The sequence below is a fragment of the Trachurus trachurus genome (assembly GCF_905171665.1).
Source record: "Trachurus trachurus genome assembly, chromosome: 22".
Classification (NCBI taxonomy): Eukaryota; Metazoa; Chordata; class Actinopteri; order Carangiformes; family Carangidae; genus Trachurus; species Trachurus trachurus.
This window is the reverse complement of record NC_139907.1, coordinates 21,393,165-21,408,870: the sequence shown is the minus strand read 5'-3', so window position 1 is coordinate 21,408,870 and position 15,706 is coordinate 21,393,165. Positions and strand designations below refer to the sequence as shown.

The following is a 15,706-nucleotide window of genomic DNA, read 5'->3' as shown; positions in this document are numbered from 1 at the left end:
AGACAACTCCAGCTGACTTTGGAATACACACGTACTGTTTTGTTTTCCACAACAACAATAAAGTCCAGCCACTTCACTTTAAATCCGCTGCGGAGTCCAGGCATCTGAGGAGGGGGGTGTTGAGTGTGGGGGGTGGTGGTAGGGAGGAAGAAATTCGGCTCCTGAAATATGCATAAGAACAATGATTTATTACAATCAGGCTATCAACTTAACCGGAGATTGGTGTTCTTGATATGTCGCTGTAATTGATGGCTGACCATGTCACATCTTCATTTGTTCAATTAAGGGAGGTAGCTACTTGCTGCCGTGCCATGCTAAATTACATTAGTGGCTCCATGTAGACGAGTGCTTCCTTCCTCCAGTGAAGGAAGATGGGAACACATTTCACGTCTGGAAAATAACCTCGGAGCAGCACACCTGCTCCTGCTGTTGTCTGCTGAGAGGAGCTGGAAAACAGAAAGCAGAACAAACATCATCATCATCATCATCATCTTGATTATGAGCAGCATAACAGCCAGGTTGTCTTTATCTGACGGTAGTTATGAGCCACAGACTCAATCGTGCGTTATAGATCCATAACTGACACACGTCAGGCTATAATGGGAAGCTATATTAACTGGTATTCATTATTGCAATTTGTAGGACCTCTTTTCTCTTTTGACCCCCTCCCCCCTTGTTGTGTCCCTCTTCCTCTGATTCTTCCCCTGGCGCCAGTCAGTTTGCTCAGAGATTACAATGTCAGGTCAAAACTGCAAAAGTGTCATTAATGCATGTTGACCAGACTTTAAGGGTCTGAGGATTATGATGTCGTCTACAAATTGTATTAAGTCGAAACAAAGCAGAATTAGATAAATAAAATGTGATTTCTAAGAAATCTAAGTATTAAATTGTGTTCTGCTCTTTGTATATTAAATAATTTGGCGTCAGGAAAAGTGCAGCTGCCTGAAAAAAAAAAAGAGAGAGAGAATGTGCATGGCCTCTCTTGCTGATCATGAATGTTATAGGTAGTGAAATACTCACAGGTTGGAGCCCTACTGTAGCTCCCTTTCAGCATTTTGAGCTTATTTGGTCTTGTCCCTCTCTGCTGGGGCAAAATGATGCTTAAGAAGCATAAATAAGCTGGTCATACAACTTCATTGTGGCTCTTTGATGATACTCTGTGGCCCTTATGCCTGTTCAAAGTGCTCTCAAAGTTTCTAGAAAGAGTGGAATTCCCTACTGACGCAAAATAGTCATATGTGGTCAGATCAGCTGATGTGTAGAACATAGTGGGTATTTCTCACCTGTATATAGTTGTCAGAAAAGACAGAATCACGCGTATGTGGCGTCGTTTTATTCATGTTTATGACTTCGTATAAAGCAAAGTGTTTTTTTATGAACTATTTGCCTAAAATGTCAATGACTATTGTTTGCTGGTTTAGGAGTTTTGCTCCGCCCCCTGTGTTTGTCGTAAACCTGGCTCCTGGCTCCAATAAACCCGGGCTAAGAGCGCCCTGGGCTCGCCTCCTTCTCCAAGGCGATCAATAGGATCTCAGGCGCACTACAAGCACTCTCTTACGTAGACATCCACCAAGGAGAGAGCCGATACAACAACACGGTTGATCTGCTCAAACTCAAAAATCTACCTGCTTTCTGAATCATGTCGTTGAGCCCAAAGCACACAACGCCTTTTTCAGTGACAGATATTTTGAGTCCAATCGAGGAGACCTACAAGAAGTTTAGTGCCATGGACGGCGCAGGAAACCTAACCTCTCCACTGGGAGCCTACCGACAGCCTCAGGTGTCTCAGACCGGCATGCAACAGCACTCCATGGGCCATAACGCCACCGTGGCCACCACTTACCACATGCCGCACACCGTCTCCCAGTTCTCCCACAGCGCTATGGGGGGATACTGCAATGGAAGCATTGGCAACATGGGAGACCTCCCGTCGTACCAGGAAAGCATGCGGAATAGTGCAGCAGCAACAGGATGGTACAGCGCTAATCCTGATCCCAGATACTCCACAAGTAAGTTTTCTTCTCTTTTTATACACATTTTCATCATTTTTTCCCTTTTGGTAAATAACAAAAAATAAGTTGACATTTGAGGACTGACAGAGGGAGACGCACATGACTTAATATGAGTCGCTTTTTTAATAACATTTCATCTGTATTCGGAGACTTACTGATAAAAAGTGCATGTAAATTTTGATCATTATTTTTAAGAAATCATTTTATTCAAATTGACTGTTTCTGACGGTTAAACTGAAAAGGAGATCATTCTTTCAAGTCTGGTTAGACTTTTTTTTTTTACCTTTGGCACGAGTGAATATTTAAAAGCAATATCTCGATTATTATTATTATTATTATTATTATTATTATTATTATTATTATTATTATTATTATCATCCATGTCTGTTTAAAGCTGATGCTTTTCAACTTCTATAATTAACGGATAGAGCCAATATTCTATAAAGACTACTTCAGGCGAAATAGTGTTCTCCTCTTCTGTTTATTGAACGCATGTATATGTATGTATATTTTTAAGTTTCTAGATTCATGGGACCTTCCACAGGTATGAACATGACCGGCATGGGCAGTCTCACAGGAATGGGGGACGCCAGCAAATCAATGCCAGTTCTCCACGCTGCGCCCAGGAGGAAACGGCGCGTCCTGTTCTCGCAGGCACAAGTCTACGAGTTGGAGAGGAGGTTTAAGCAGCAGAAATACCTGTCGGCGCCGGAGAGGGAACACCTGGCCAGTATGATCCACCTGACGCCGACTCAGGTGAAGATCTGGTTTCAGAATCACCGGTACAAGATGAAGCGCCAGGCCAAGGACAAGGCAGCGCAGCAGATGCAGCAGCAGCAACAGGACGGTAACCTGTGCCAACAGCAGGCGCAGTCCCCGAGGCGCGTAGCCGTGCCAGTTCTGGTGAAGGACGGTAAACCGTGCCAGAACGGCTCCAACACGCCGACACCGAACCAGCAACAGGTACAACAGAGCCAACAACAGAGCCAACAACAGAACGGAGCAGGAGTCGTGCTCGCATCCTCGACCAGCAGCCTCACCCAGCATCAAAGCCAGCAGCAGGTGAACGCTTTGGAGCTGGAGGAGATGTCGCCCAGCCCCCCCTCACTGCACAGCCAGCTCAACATGGCCCAGATAGACACATCAGCTGTAGATTACACCAGTAACATGGTCAGCTCAAACCTCCTCTACGGCAGAACGTGGTAGGACCTAATACAGTACTGTCACTTTCCACTTTTTCTATATGAACCTGCGGATGAGCCCATGCAACAGCAATATATATATATATATATATATATATATATATATATATATATATATATATATATATATATATATATATATATATATATATATATATATATATATCGCTAGCCTATATATATAAGGCTGAAAATGGGGGCCCTTTGGTGTTGGAGGGGACAAGGCGCACCAGCTGATCAGGGCACATTTTCTTGACATCTCTGAGAGGAGAGTCTATTTTTGAACATTACAGAAATGGCTGCCCTTGAAAGCAATTATGTCGTTTCTGGACCTTTTGTAATCCGTGTTTTGGACCTTCCTCATGATGTTTTAAACGTAGTCTATGTTGTTGAAACAAAAAGGAATGCTGCTTCACTTGAGTTTGGACTGGGGGGAAAGGTGGGATCAGGTTTGAAGTACACTAAGCCACCACTCCTTCTTTGCGGTGATAACCTGGTATCATATTAATATTGTAAACTAATGTATTCATTTAGACTTATTGAATAAAGTAGGGACTTGTATATTTGGCTAACACACAAGAATGCGTTTAACTGTATAATAATCGTTATGCGTCCACTTTTATGTTTTCTCTATTCTTTTGTAAGTTAAAAAGGAACAAATGCGTGATGGCTGCTGTATATGTTTCAAAACCAAGTGAACGTTAACAATAAATAACTTGAAGTGTGAGAGCTATTCCTGAAGAAGTAATTTTTTTAAAAGGGATCTGTTCTGGAGTGCATTTTCATTATGTTGTGATTGAGACCAAATTGAGGTCGATGAGAGAGCCAGCATTGTTCAGGTGACATTTTGGAGGGCTGCCTTTCATGGAGGAAGTCTGCAAGACTCTAAGACCTGGAAATCACTCTTTTTAAAATCTCTGACACTTTCCCAGCCAGTTCAATATTTACATTAATATATACATGAATATATTTCCCTTTTTAAGCCACCCTTTAAAACCATTGATACTCTTTTAAACAGACCCAGACCTTCGGTTTGCCGTAGTGTAATTGGTCAATTTTATTGTGAATGCGATTTTCCATAAAATACACAATTACAACCAATTAGTATAATAAGAAGGGCTATATTATCTAAAGGAATCGACTACGTGCCTCGCATAATTATTATTATCAGTAGCATTATTATGCTGCATTAAAGTAAATTTCTCTCTGATTACAGGGCATGTAATTATTTTTATTATTATTATTATTAATATCATTATTATTATTGGTATTATTATTTTATTATTATTATTGTTGTTGTTGTTGTTGTTATACACAGGCCGCGGCCCGTTTATCAAATCAAAGGTTTATAAAATCACTTCAAAATAAAATACAAATAATAAAAAATATGCCTTTTAATTCTACATTTCAATTTTAAATGATAGGCCTATACTGTATAACCTTCCAATTCAAATTAGTCGCATTTTACTGAAACTGAATCTGAGCGTAAAAGAAGCTCCATGGCAGTCAGTGAGGATAATAAGGGCATTCACATTTAGGACAAGCACACAAAAATGAGGGTATTCTATTATTATCTAAACTAAGGACACTCTCTAGATCTCTTTTATTTTAAACTTATTTCTTTCAATATTTGTAATATGTCTTGATGTATAATATTGTTATGTATAATAATGACTTTTGCTAAATTGTATCACAAACATAATGACATAGAATTTAAATATATTCAAAATATGCCTTTAAATTAGAAAAAAATGTATGCACAGTTATTTCAGTTTAGTAGCAATATCCACTATTTTTTCTAATGTGTTGAAAGTCCCTGTTCCAAATACCCATCAGCACATTGTCACAATTTCTTTTTTCTTCTCTCTCCCTCTGTCTTTCTCTCTCTCTCTCTCTCTCTCTCTCTCTCTCTCTCTCTCTCTCTCTCTCTCTCTCTCTTTCTCTCTCTCTCTCTCTCACACACACACACACACACACACACACACACACACAAGCCTCATTCTGATCAATCTCTTTAGAAGATGAATGATTTGTGCAAACAAACTCCAAAGTGTTTAAGGTCATCACTTAGCATCAGTGACGCTTCCCCTTTGCTTCTGTCCTCCAAAACCTTTTTTACACCAGCAGCGGCTGATAATAGGATCTAACGTTTCATTTCCTGTGGTCATTTAAACATGTTTGGAAATTACTTCTCAATCCCCTTGCTGATGACACCCTGTGATGATGATGATGGCTATCAGTGTGTCTCAATGGAGACCTTGGAGAGCCTCCATTTCCAACCCCTTCACATACCTGGCAGCTGTATGTATATGTGCTATCATCCCTACACTCGAAGGAAGCATCAGAGCCAATATGCACCTGACATTTGGAATTGAGCACGACGACTCTATCAGAAGAGAGTTTGATAAGAGCATTAAAAAGAGAAATGCATTCCACGATATGCACTTTGATGCTGCAAGATGTTTCTGATAGATTTTTGTCTCTGAATTGAGGGCATGAATGAGCTGTCAACAAAGCTTTTGAAGGTGGACCACGTGAAATGAAAGTGGAGGTGAAGCCATTCTTTTCTCTTTTCAATAGCCATAGTTATGGTGCACTAATAGGCTATGCTTGGTAATCACTGGCTATTGTGCCTGTTGCTTCCCTCAGTTTATTGGGGGCTACCTCTCTTTGTAAGGACATATGAGGCAGACTGGGTACTGTAATTGGTGCTGGCATCATCATTTCTGTCTGGAAAGTTTTGGGGGCTGCAGCCGTTACTGTGTGGTGTTATTTCCATGTGTGTGTAGTTGTAGAACCAGCTTAAAGGTGGCCTGTGTTAACAACATCCACACCCACACACACATGTGCACATGCACACAGACAAACACATGCACATAAACTCACATCAGCAGATAAAAGCAACTGAATGAGTTATACATCACATGAAGTTGTTTTTATTACACGCAGAAGATGAGTGTAGAGCGACAACCTCAATGTCATATACTGATAGCGTATAGCATGAAGTGAAGGATATTCTATTTCAGTGATGTAAAGAATTTTTTAGACCTTTCTTCCCAGGTAATTGCAGGTTGCACTGCATAATGTGAATATAGAAGGAAGCCTTGCCTCAGCCTCTGCAGACCTCCTCCCCCCACAACTCCCTTCCTCCCCATTATTCTACTTAATATGTCAGAAGGTCTGATCGCAGAGAAACCTTTTCAAGTCCTATTGATGTGTTCCTCAATTGACCATGGCGACCTAGCAACCTAGAGAGCGCTAATTGGCAAGGGCTTAACATTATTGGCTGCATAGTTTACACAGAAACACAGGCCAAACATATAACCCTCATCATACACAGTTCAGTGTTTTGCTGGTACAATAGTAAGGGAAGCTGTTTCATGTTGTTGGTCTTAACTAAAAAGGGAAAAAAGCTATTAAAGCACAGAGCTAAAAGCAGAGTCTGGGTTTGGGTCTGAGTGGATTGTAGTGGATGAGTAAGATTTATCTGCAAGACATGCAGGCAGTGTGGCTACACTTCACTGAGAACATTTCATTTTTACTTGTGTCATTTTGAATGGAAACAGCATGCGCATCACACCATAGACAGAAATCATTACTAGATTTCCAGTCAGTAGTAATATCCAAAGTTTACTACCACAAGTCCCACCAACATCTCTCTCCCTCTTCTCTGAGAAGTAGTCCCCAAATCTTGCCCCACGTGAAATGATTAGCAGAGGAGGGGTCTGCTTTTCATTTCACTGCGGATGAATGCATTCAACTGGCAAGTTCTGAGAGACACAGAGTGAGATTTTAATTAGTGTATTGCCCTTGTGCTCTGCCAAGGAGAGACAATCTTCCTCTTTTCTATGATGAACCTGTGCTCGCTGCATTTTGTTTGGCTTCTACAGAATGAGTCACTACAAGTCTGCGAGTCTTTGCCCTAGGAAGCAAAAAGTTCCCTAATTTCTCTCGTTTTCAAATGGAAAAAGCAGCCTTCAAATAATCATCTTCCTACAGAGTGGGAAAAAAAACATTTCAAGAAGGTCATAGGACTCTGAAAGCAATTCTCACTCTAATAGATTTCCATGAAATTAAATACATGAAGCCATAATTTTACCGTTGGTTTGATGATAACATGAACTCAAATGCACAAGCAGGCATACCCACACACACACACACACACACACACACAATTATATGCTTTTCCAGGTCTTTTTACAAGCTAACTCCATTTCTTACTATGACCACTTTAGCAATATGAGGCACTGCAGGGCCAAAGTAACCTTTTTGAATACTATTCACAACTGTCTGTAGTAGACGGTGTTGAGGGGAGGGGAGTGTGTGTGGGGGGGGGGGGGATAAGGATGAAGGATGAAGGACCAGGTTAGGATTGTGTGTGTGTGTGTGTGTACGTGTATGGTAGGAAGGGGGGTGGTGTGTGTGTGTGTGTGTGTGTGTGTGTGGGGTGGTGTGTGTGTGTGTGTGTGTGTGGGGGGGGGGGGGGGGGGGGGCTGCATCCCTTATTAGAAAACCATGTCACATTCTCTCTTGCGCCAGCCGGACTCGCTGCGCTGCCAGTAATCCCCCCTCCAAGTCCCCCTATGCATGTTATTCAATTCGCTCATAAGTAGTTAGAGAAACTGTTTTCAGTTGCCACTAATAACTACTGACCTCCAGTGACACAGGCCAACAATAGGTTTGTCAGGCCTGAAACGCACAACCAAAGAAGCTGATTAGGAACTCAAGAGGTTTGAAGCAAGAATCAATGGCTGCTCTGTCCTGCCACAGTGCTTCCAGCATGGCACTGATGATTGTGGGACCTCCATTAGTTATGCCTCATTAAGTCCCACAAACTCTTCTTTTAAGAAAATTAGTTTAGCCAATTCTGAAATCTATTACAGCCCTGAAGCCCCCACCGAGGTGCCACTGTGTTTAGATACCCCAGGAGAGAGGAGGCTAGAGAAGGTTCTGCTGTACAGTGACAACTTTATTAAAAGTGTAAGCTTTTGACATTTAGATTATACTCAATCCATTTGTATGCTATTTCCTTCCTTAAATTGAAGTCACATTTTAAATTAAAATTCTCTTATTTTGAAATTTCTTGTCTCAAATTCTTCATAAATTTTTTTTGTTTTCTTCTTGAATTTGACAAAAAGTTGAAAATGCACCAAGCTGCAAGTCTGTTAAATGCAATGAGCCACAGTTTCAATATAGAGAAGTGAAAGCTTAAACTATGAAGCACTCTGTGAAACTAAATGATAATTACAGGATCAACATTTTTTTAGTTGAATGTGTTTTTGTTAGTGTCATTATATGGATTTAAAAAAAATGCTTCTTATTGAAATATATGACATGTTCCTTACTTCCATAAAAAAAATATTATAAAATGAATGTTATTCTCCTGAGTTTGTGAACCTTTCCTCAGACGTTTGCTATTAAAAAGTGTGTAGGGAAAATGGGACAGAGATTTGAGTCACTCACTGAAATGGCAACAGCATATACATCAGTGACCAACATTTTTCATGAAGGACGAGCTTCTAGAGATCTGTGAGCCATGTAGAATAGCCCTGTCTGTCTGTCTGTTATATCAGCAAGGCTACACATGATATAATCATTCTCCATCCTTGGAATGGGTTTCAATCTGGCCAAAACAACAAAAAAAGAAAATCAAAGGCACATAAAAGACATTTAATCGTCACCTCCAAATATGTAAAGAGGTGAAGTGAAAATAAGTAAGAAATTGAATTTCTATATTCAGAAATATGAAAAAGACACATTTACAGGACAAAAGAGTTCATCTCTGTCCTTCACAACACTCCTCTTTACTTTTGAACCATGCAAGCAGTTTTCTACCAACTCACTGTTGCCACGGTAATGGCCAGCTGCCAGTCTGTGGATTACTGGTTAATAGGGCCAGGGCTGGAGAGCAGTTCAATGAAGGTACGCAGTGGATAAGATCAGTGTGTGTTGGCTATAGGACTTATGTGCATGTGTTATTTTCTTTTATTTACTCCTATTTTCTCATTTCTTTTTGCAATCACAATTGAATCTGACTGTATAGCAATTTTATTTGGATATGAAGTCATGCCTTTTTAATTTGAGATAAATAGGTGTGCATGCTGCAAAGAAATAACACACACGAGGGAGTTAGAAATTGTACAAGAAAAAAAAATCTGGTAAATTCAAGGACGTTTTAAACATGTTTATAAAAAAAAGCTGAAAATGCTCTCAGAACTAGTTAATGGGGGGCAATGATCCAACAGCAAACAGTCAAACACACTCATAAAAACGCACAAATACACAAATCGACATGAATAGCAAAAGACAACAGACACAGCCACCACTCAATAGCTACGTCTGTCAAATTAAGCTCAGAAGGACATAATCGTTTCTTCAAATATAACACTCGGTAATCTGCCTCCTCCAAAACATGCAGGAGTCTCAATATAACTGTCCCAGAGGGCCACGGGGGCCAAATAGGACCACCCACTTTCTTTTCAATTATCATCTTGCAGCAACCTGTCTCCTCTCCGGCATTCAGCAGGAGACACTGACTGCTCTCCAGAGGGAATTAGAATTAGACTGCTGTTTGTCCCTCGAATAAACTTCCAGACTGTAGCTGACGATCTCAACTCTGTAGAGCATGTGACCCCGAGCACAAACAGGATTACGTCCCAAATCCCATGTTCCTTTACGTTCCCCTCTATACCACTTGAGCTGCTGTGGTCAGGGTACCCAGGGTGGAGGCAGGGTGGGGAAATGTGAGGGCACTGCTGAATTCCCTTCAAATGTATGTAGGTTCTATAATATAAGTGACTTGTCATTTACTACAGTTTGTACATGATAAATGTGTCTGCTGCAAAAATGGATGATACAGTTTCTGGAAGGTTACTGTGGGGTTACTGTGGTTTTATTTATTTGTTTTATATTGATTTGTCTTTTTCAAGTGGCTGGGGGGCAGGGGTTTGAGGACGCATGGTAACAATAATTATTAAGTTTCTGATGATGTTTTTACTTTGGTCAAAAGCAATGGTTCACAAACTGTGGTTAGGACCCATTAAGAGGGGTCACAAAGGGGGTTTTGATTCAATTTCTAGGATACAATGACAAATACAGTTCATTAGTTCAGTATAAAACTCTGATGATTTCCTTTTTTTTCCCTTGTGAGAAAAATAAGATTTCATTTTGCTCTCCTATAACCCTGTGACAGGGGGTCACATGTATGTTGATTTGAATATTGTCATTGTAAGTTGATATGAGGCTAAATATTGGGAGCACACCCATATTAATGTCTGCCCAGGTTGAGTCCACAGGGTTCATTGTTTGCATAATACAGGTTAAAATGTGTCATTTTCACACCAATAATTTAACATTACTGATAAGAACCGGGTATGTAATATCTAAAGTATGTGTACAAAGTGAGGTACTGTGTTAGCTCAACAATATTCAAGAGAAAATGGGTAATTAAAAATAAAAAGCTGTGTTTATCTATTAACTTTTTAGTGTCAGGGGGAATGAATGTTCAGATCTTTGTGATTTTCCACCTGCATCTACACTGTTTGTCATGCTGAAAAAGCTCCCTCCCATTCTTCCAGCAGGCTAACGTTAGTCTATTATTTACTTGTATCTTCTGTGTATTATCTGTCTGTTAAAACCTCATCAGTGCCAATGACAATCACACTGAGATTTTGTCTCAGGGACACAAATTAGAGCACAATCCACATGGGACAAAGGCTCTGTTTGGGATGGGAGTCATAGTGGCCAGTGGATCTGGAGTGTTTATTTGCCCCGCTGTAGCCAGCTGGTCATACGAAGGCACAGAAAGGGTACATTGACTCCCCCCTGCAGGGGGTAGTGGCGCAGCAAAAGGGAAATGGGACTCTTTTTCAGCTCTCCTCTCCACAATGCAGCACACCCAATCAAAGAGCCCCCAGACTCTTTTGTAGGGGCGGTGAGTGGACAAGCGAAGGAGGGAGGCATGTGAGAGGGAGGGGATGAGTTTGGGCTGCCAACCCCTCCTCCCACCGCTGTCCTGTCTGTGCGGCCAGCCACACTTCACAGCTAATTAGCGGTCAGATTCACTGGCCCCTAATCAGCAGGACATGTTAAAACTGCCCTAATCAGGCCTAATCCTGGCTTTGTGTCACACACACACCCTTCCCCTGTCTACTTACCCCGTCTGCTGTATTGATTAAGGCATCATTTGGGGATTTGGTGGTCAATACACTGCAATCTGTGGTGGGCTATAGGTGCGCCCTGAACAACACTGTATGATGTCACTGAATGAAACTTAAAGCTTAAAGCTTCAATCAGTAGCATGGGCGACTTTCTAACCTCTGCAGCAAGTGATTCAAATTACCGTGTAAATGTCAGTGACAGTGTGTTAACTCTCTCTCATCACTGGTCATATCAAAGTCATTGGCGAAAGGAAAATGAAGGAAAACAAGTTTAAATTGCAGACTATGAATAAAATGTCGGGAAATGAATACTCAAGTGCTGCTTCTTTACATTTATATTAAAGTCTATAAGTTCTGGGTGGTTCTGTTAGTAATAATGTCTTCTGCCTAATCTTCTGCCTTTCTAGCCTTGACTCGAAGATCTCAACTCTCTCAAGAAATTATCTGAGCCAACTTTCTACATAATTATGCTCCCCCAGTATAGACAAATGTTCCCACTCTTACACATCATGTTGCCTTACATGTATGTATTTATATTGTGAAGATGTTTCTTTGCAAGAGAAGTCTGTTGTACAATGATGATGAATGTCCCTTTTCATACTCACTCTGTAGATTCAAGCTCTGGCCAACAGTGTAGACCATACTCTGAACTATAAGCTCAATAAATGAGGAATTTCATGTGTGAATGATTTTTTTTTCTTTTCAAACTAACTCATACATCAGATCTCATACTTATAAGTTTGAAGTCTGCTGTGGTTCTTGTCCTGGCTGTTTCTCTACTATATAGTGCTTATTTCTATGCTTACTGGATCACTGAAAAGTTGCATGCCAATTCCATTTAAATTAAGTGTTAATCTCTGACATGATGTGGCAATTTTGTCATAGAAGCAGTACAGTCATTTATCACTTATTGCAGTCTTTTAGCCATTAACCAGTCTATAATGTGAATTAGAATCTAATGCAGGCACTCCACGATGGGTGTGAATAATAAGATGTGTTTTCTATATGCAGATTATTCATGAGCAATGAGCCGGTTGCAAGAGGCAAAGCTGACAGGACGAACATACACACACATACACAACTGTTGTAGTACTATGCAAGTGTTGTAAGTGAAATAAACCAACCCATCTGTTAGAAAACATATTTTTGAATTTTTAATCAATATGCTGTTTGTAGAGTCTTTTCTCCCCTCATCTCAGTGTCATTATTACTCACATCAGTACTGTCCACCTGCCAACTCAATGCTCTTGTATGCTTGATTCAGCTGATTTAGAGCTGGCTTGGAGACTTTAGGAGGAAAAATGAGGTCATCAGCGTTAACAGTATAGATGAATTTGAATCCAACTGCTGAACTGTGGAGAATGGATTAGGTAATTACCATACTTTTCAGCGATATAAGGCCATAAATTAAACTCTCCAACAACTTCTCAAGTGACAACTCATCTAATCAGGGGGACAATCATGGAGAGGCCTTGCTGTTTACTGATTGCTCTAATCAAAAATGGCTTCTTCAAACACAGCTAATTGGTCAGTTTACTCACGGAACGGGGAGGCAAATGTAGAGGGGCTACTGTCGTGATTTGAAGGACCCAAATATCTCCCATTTGCATTGAGTGCCACCAGAATACACTTGACTCCCACAAGTTATCAGCAAACCAGACAATTATTCATCAGGCACAAATTGGCACATCAAAGTCAAATCAGAGAATTACCGTCAGGAAGACCCCAAAGCAAGGGCTGAGAGAGGAAAGGTGGCTTTTGATTGACCGTGTTGCCCTTCGCTCAGTCTGCCAGCCCTATACTGTCAGGTTTGATAACTTCCAGAAAGCTTCAAACTGCCTCACAACTAAAACCGCACACTGCATTTGAAGCAAGAACAGGAGGGAAACAGTAGATCAAGGTACACTGGCAAAGACATCAAGGCATTTCTTTTTTCTCTCTTGCTGTCATAACAATGACTAAACTATTTGTTATAAAAGTGAAAATGTAAACCATTGCTGTAGCCTAGTGTTTAACAGTAATAACAAATACGAAATCAGAACAAAAGAGCCCATGCTCATTGCATGTTTTAAAATGTCCTGGTTCTGTATCACGTGTGTACATTAAATATACTTCAACTCCAGGCCAATGAGTTTCCACTGGATGGATGGGAAATGTATTATTTATTTCAGTTTAGTTTTAGTTAGTGCAAGTGATTAAGCAAGTTTAGTTTAGTTTTTAGTTTTGAGGAACTGACTGGTTTTTATTTAATTAGTCTTAGTTTTTCAGGTATCAGGAGAAAGCCTCCTTGAGACCTCTGAAGATGAACTTCCAAATCTGTAGGATATTTCCTTTTTAGTTGCATCCAATAAATGTTATCATCAGTCCTCATCACGTTACATTCACTTTTATCCACCTGTGGGTCATACTCCAAGTTGTCGCATATTGAGCTATTTTCTTCCTGCAACTTCAGCCATCTCTAAGAAAACAAAAACTAAGCTAATGTTATCTGCAATTCAGTTTTAGTAGAAAAATTGTCATTTTTATTTTTATTTCAGTTTACTAAATTATTTTTCCACTGCTAGTTTTATTCTTAGTCTTAGTTTTAGTTAACTGTAATAACCCTAGTCTTCATCAAACATATTTTCATCTGACAAACTCATGCTCTCATGTTTAGGTTCATCATCAGCCAAGAACATGTTCACAACATCTTTCAGCCAACTATTTCTCCTTGAAATGATGTTTATATACAACTGAAGTGTAACAGCAAAGGTATTCTGTTGGAAACTGGTTTCATTCATTTTGTGTTAGCAAGGACATGACAGAGGTGGATAGTGGGTGTACAAAGCCCAGACTGAGATACCAGCGAAAAGGGCTTACATCTACAGACCCATGTGGTTATGTTAAGGCAAAAAAAAGCACTAAAGCAACATTGTGTCAGAATTCAATTTATTTATTTTTTTTCTGAAACCTTGTGCTTGGAGAGCCTAACCCAGTGGTTCCCAACCTTTTTTGGCTTGTGACCCCATTTTGACATCACAAATTTCTGGCGACCCCGATCATGCATGCAGTCGTGATCGTGGCCGTCAATCATGCGTCAGCTCAGATGTTTTTATATGCTGCATTTGTTTGAACTCGATTTATATTCGAGAAAGTGGAAGTATAGAATACTATTGTTTAAGATTGTGTGTGGTGTTTTTAATCATAATTTAAAAAAGAATAATAAAGCTAAAAGAATATTTTTATCAGTAATTTTTTAAAAATCAATTACTAGACATTTCAGGCGACCCCATTTGAATTCCAGGCGACCCCACTTGGGGTCCCGACCCCAAGGTTGAAAAACACTGGCCTAACCCTTTTTTTGCTCGGGTCACCAGTGACCCGTTTTCAGTATAAGCATAAGTACCACATAAATTTGTTTATAGCATGGCTTTTGGACTTTGTCAGGAACCTCTACCTAAACAAAATGAAACAAACAAAAACTTGAAAAACAAAATTCTAAAATGCTCTGGTTAAAATTATGACATTTGTTAGGGTCAATTTTGAACCAGTTATAACGATATGAACAATAATGAGAGTTAAAACCGAAATCATAAGAGCAAAACCAACCTTTTCATAGATAAGGAAGCCTAACAATGTAACCAAGAGATGAGCACAAATGCGATGATAAATAATTGTTTTAGTGTGTTTTACAGCTGATTTAAGTACAATGTGTAGGAATTACTCCCATCTAGCGTTGCAGTTGTATATCGTAAGCAACTCAATCCTATTTTTCATGCTGCATTCACATGAAATTGGGCAGATGGCAGACGGACGACAGCCGCTGCACGTAAAGGCATAAACAAGCCTCTATGTAAACAAGTGGTGCGTCAGCAGGAGGCAAAACAATAGGCTACACGTCACAATATGTTGTCATGGTGATGTCGTATTGTTTACCTGACCCACGTTTTACCGGTTTTCTCTTGACTTCTGTGACTAAAATGACATCTGGTTTGTTACCGACGGCCGTCTGCCTGACTGCACGTGAATGCAGCATTAGTGTAACGCTCCATTCCTCCTCACTGCGTTACCGCGGTGACTTTTCACAGACGCCACCTCCACCCGAGCCGACAGCTCCGGTGTCTCCGCTGAGTTTCCGTGGTTTCCTACCGTCATGCTGCCACTGAACGTAAAAACATGGCGACACGACATGGCAGCCAGCACCGAGCTTACCCGCTCCATGTATATACTATGATATGAACGGCAAATTCAGAGCTTACCAGAACACTTCAGTTTGTTGATGGGGGCGATTAGTGATTAATGAAAAACATACTTTTGAATGAAATAATTGATTTTCGTGTATAAATAACAGGAG

The 15,706-nt window shown here is 40.3% G+C and overlaps 1 protein-coding gene across 1 annotated transcript; it reads left to right on the top strand.

Annotated features, from left to right (window-relative positions):
* Window positions 1-1,639: 1,639 nt before the first annotated feature.
* On the top strand, window positions 1,640-3,218 carry nkx2.4a (NK2 homeobox 4a; the record flags this gene model as incomplete). Its single annotated transcript, XM_083998938.1, has 2 exons — window positions 1,640-2,009; window positions 2,557-3,218. 2 exons carry the CDS (start codon window positions 1,640-1,642, stop codon window positions 3,216-3,218), a joined length of 1,032 nt encoding a protein of 343 aa, XP_083855064.1.
* Between the last annotated feature and the right edge of the window lie 12,488 nt (window positions 3,219-15,706).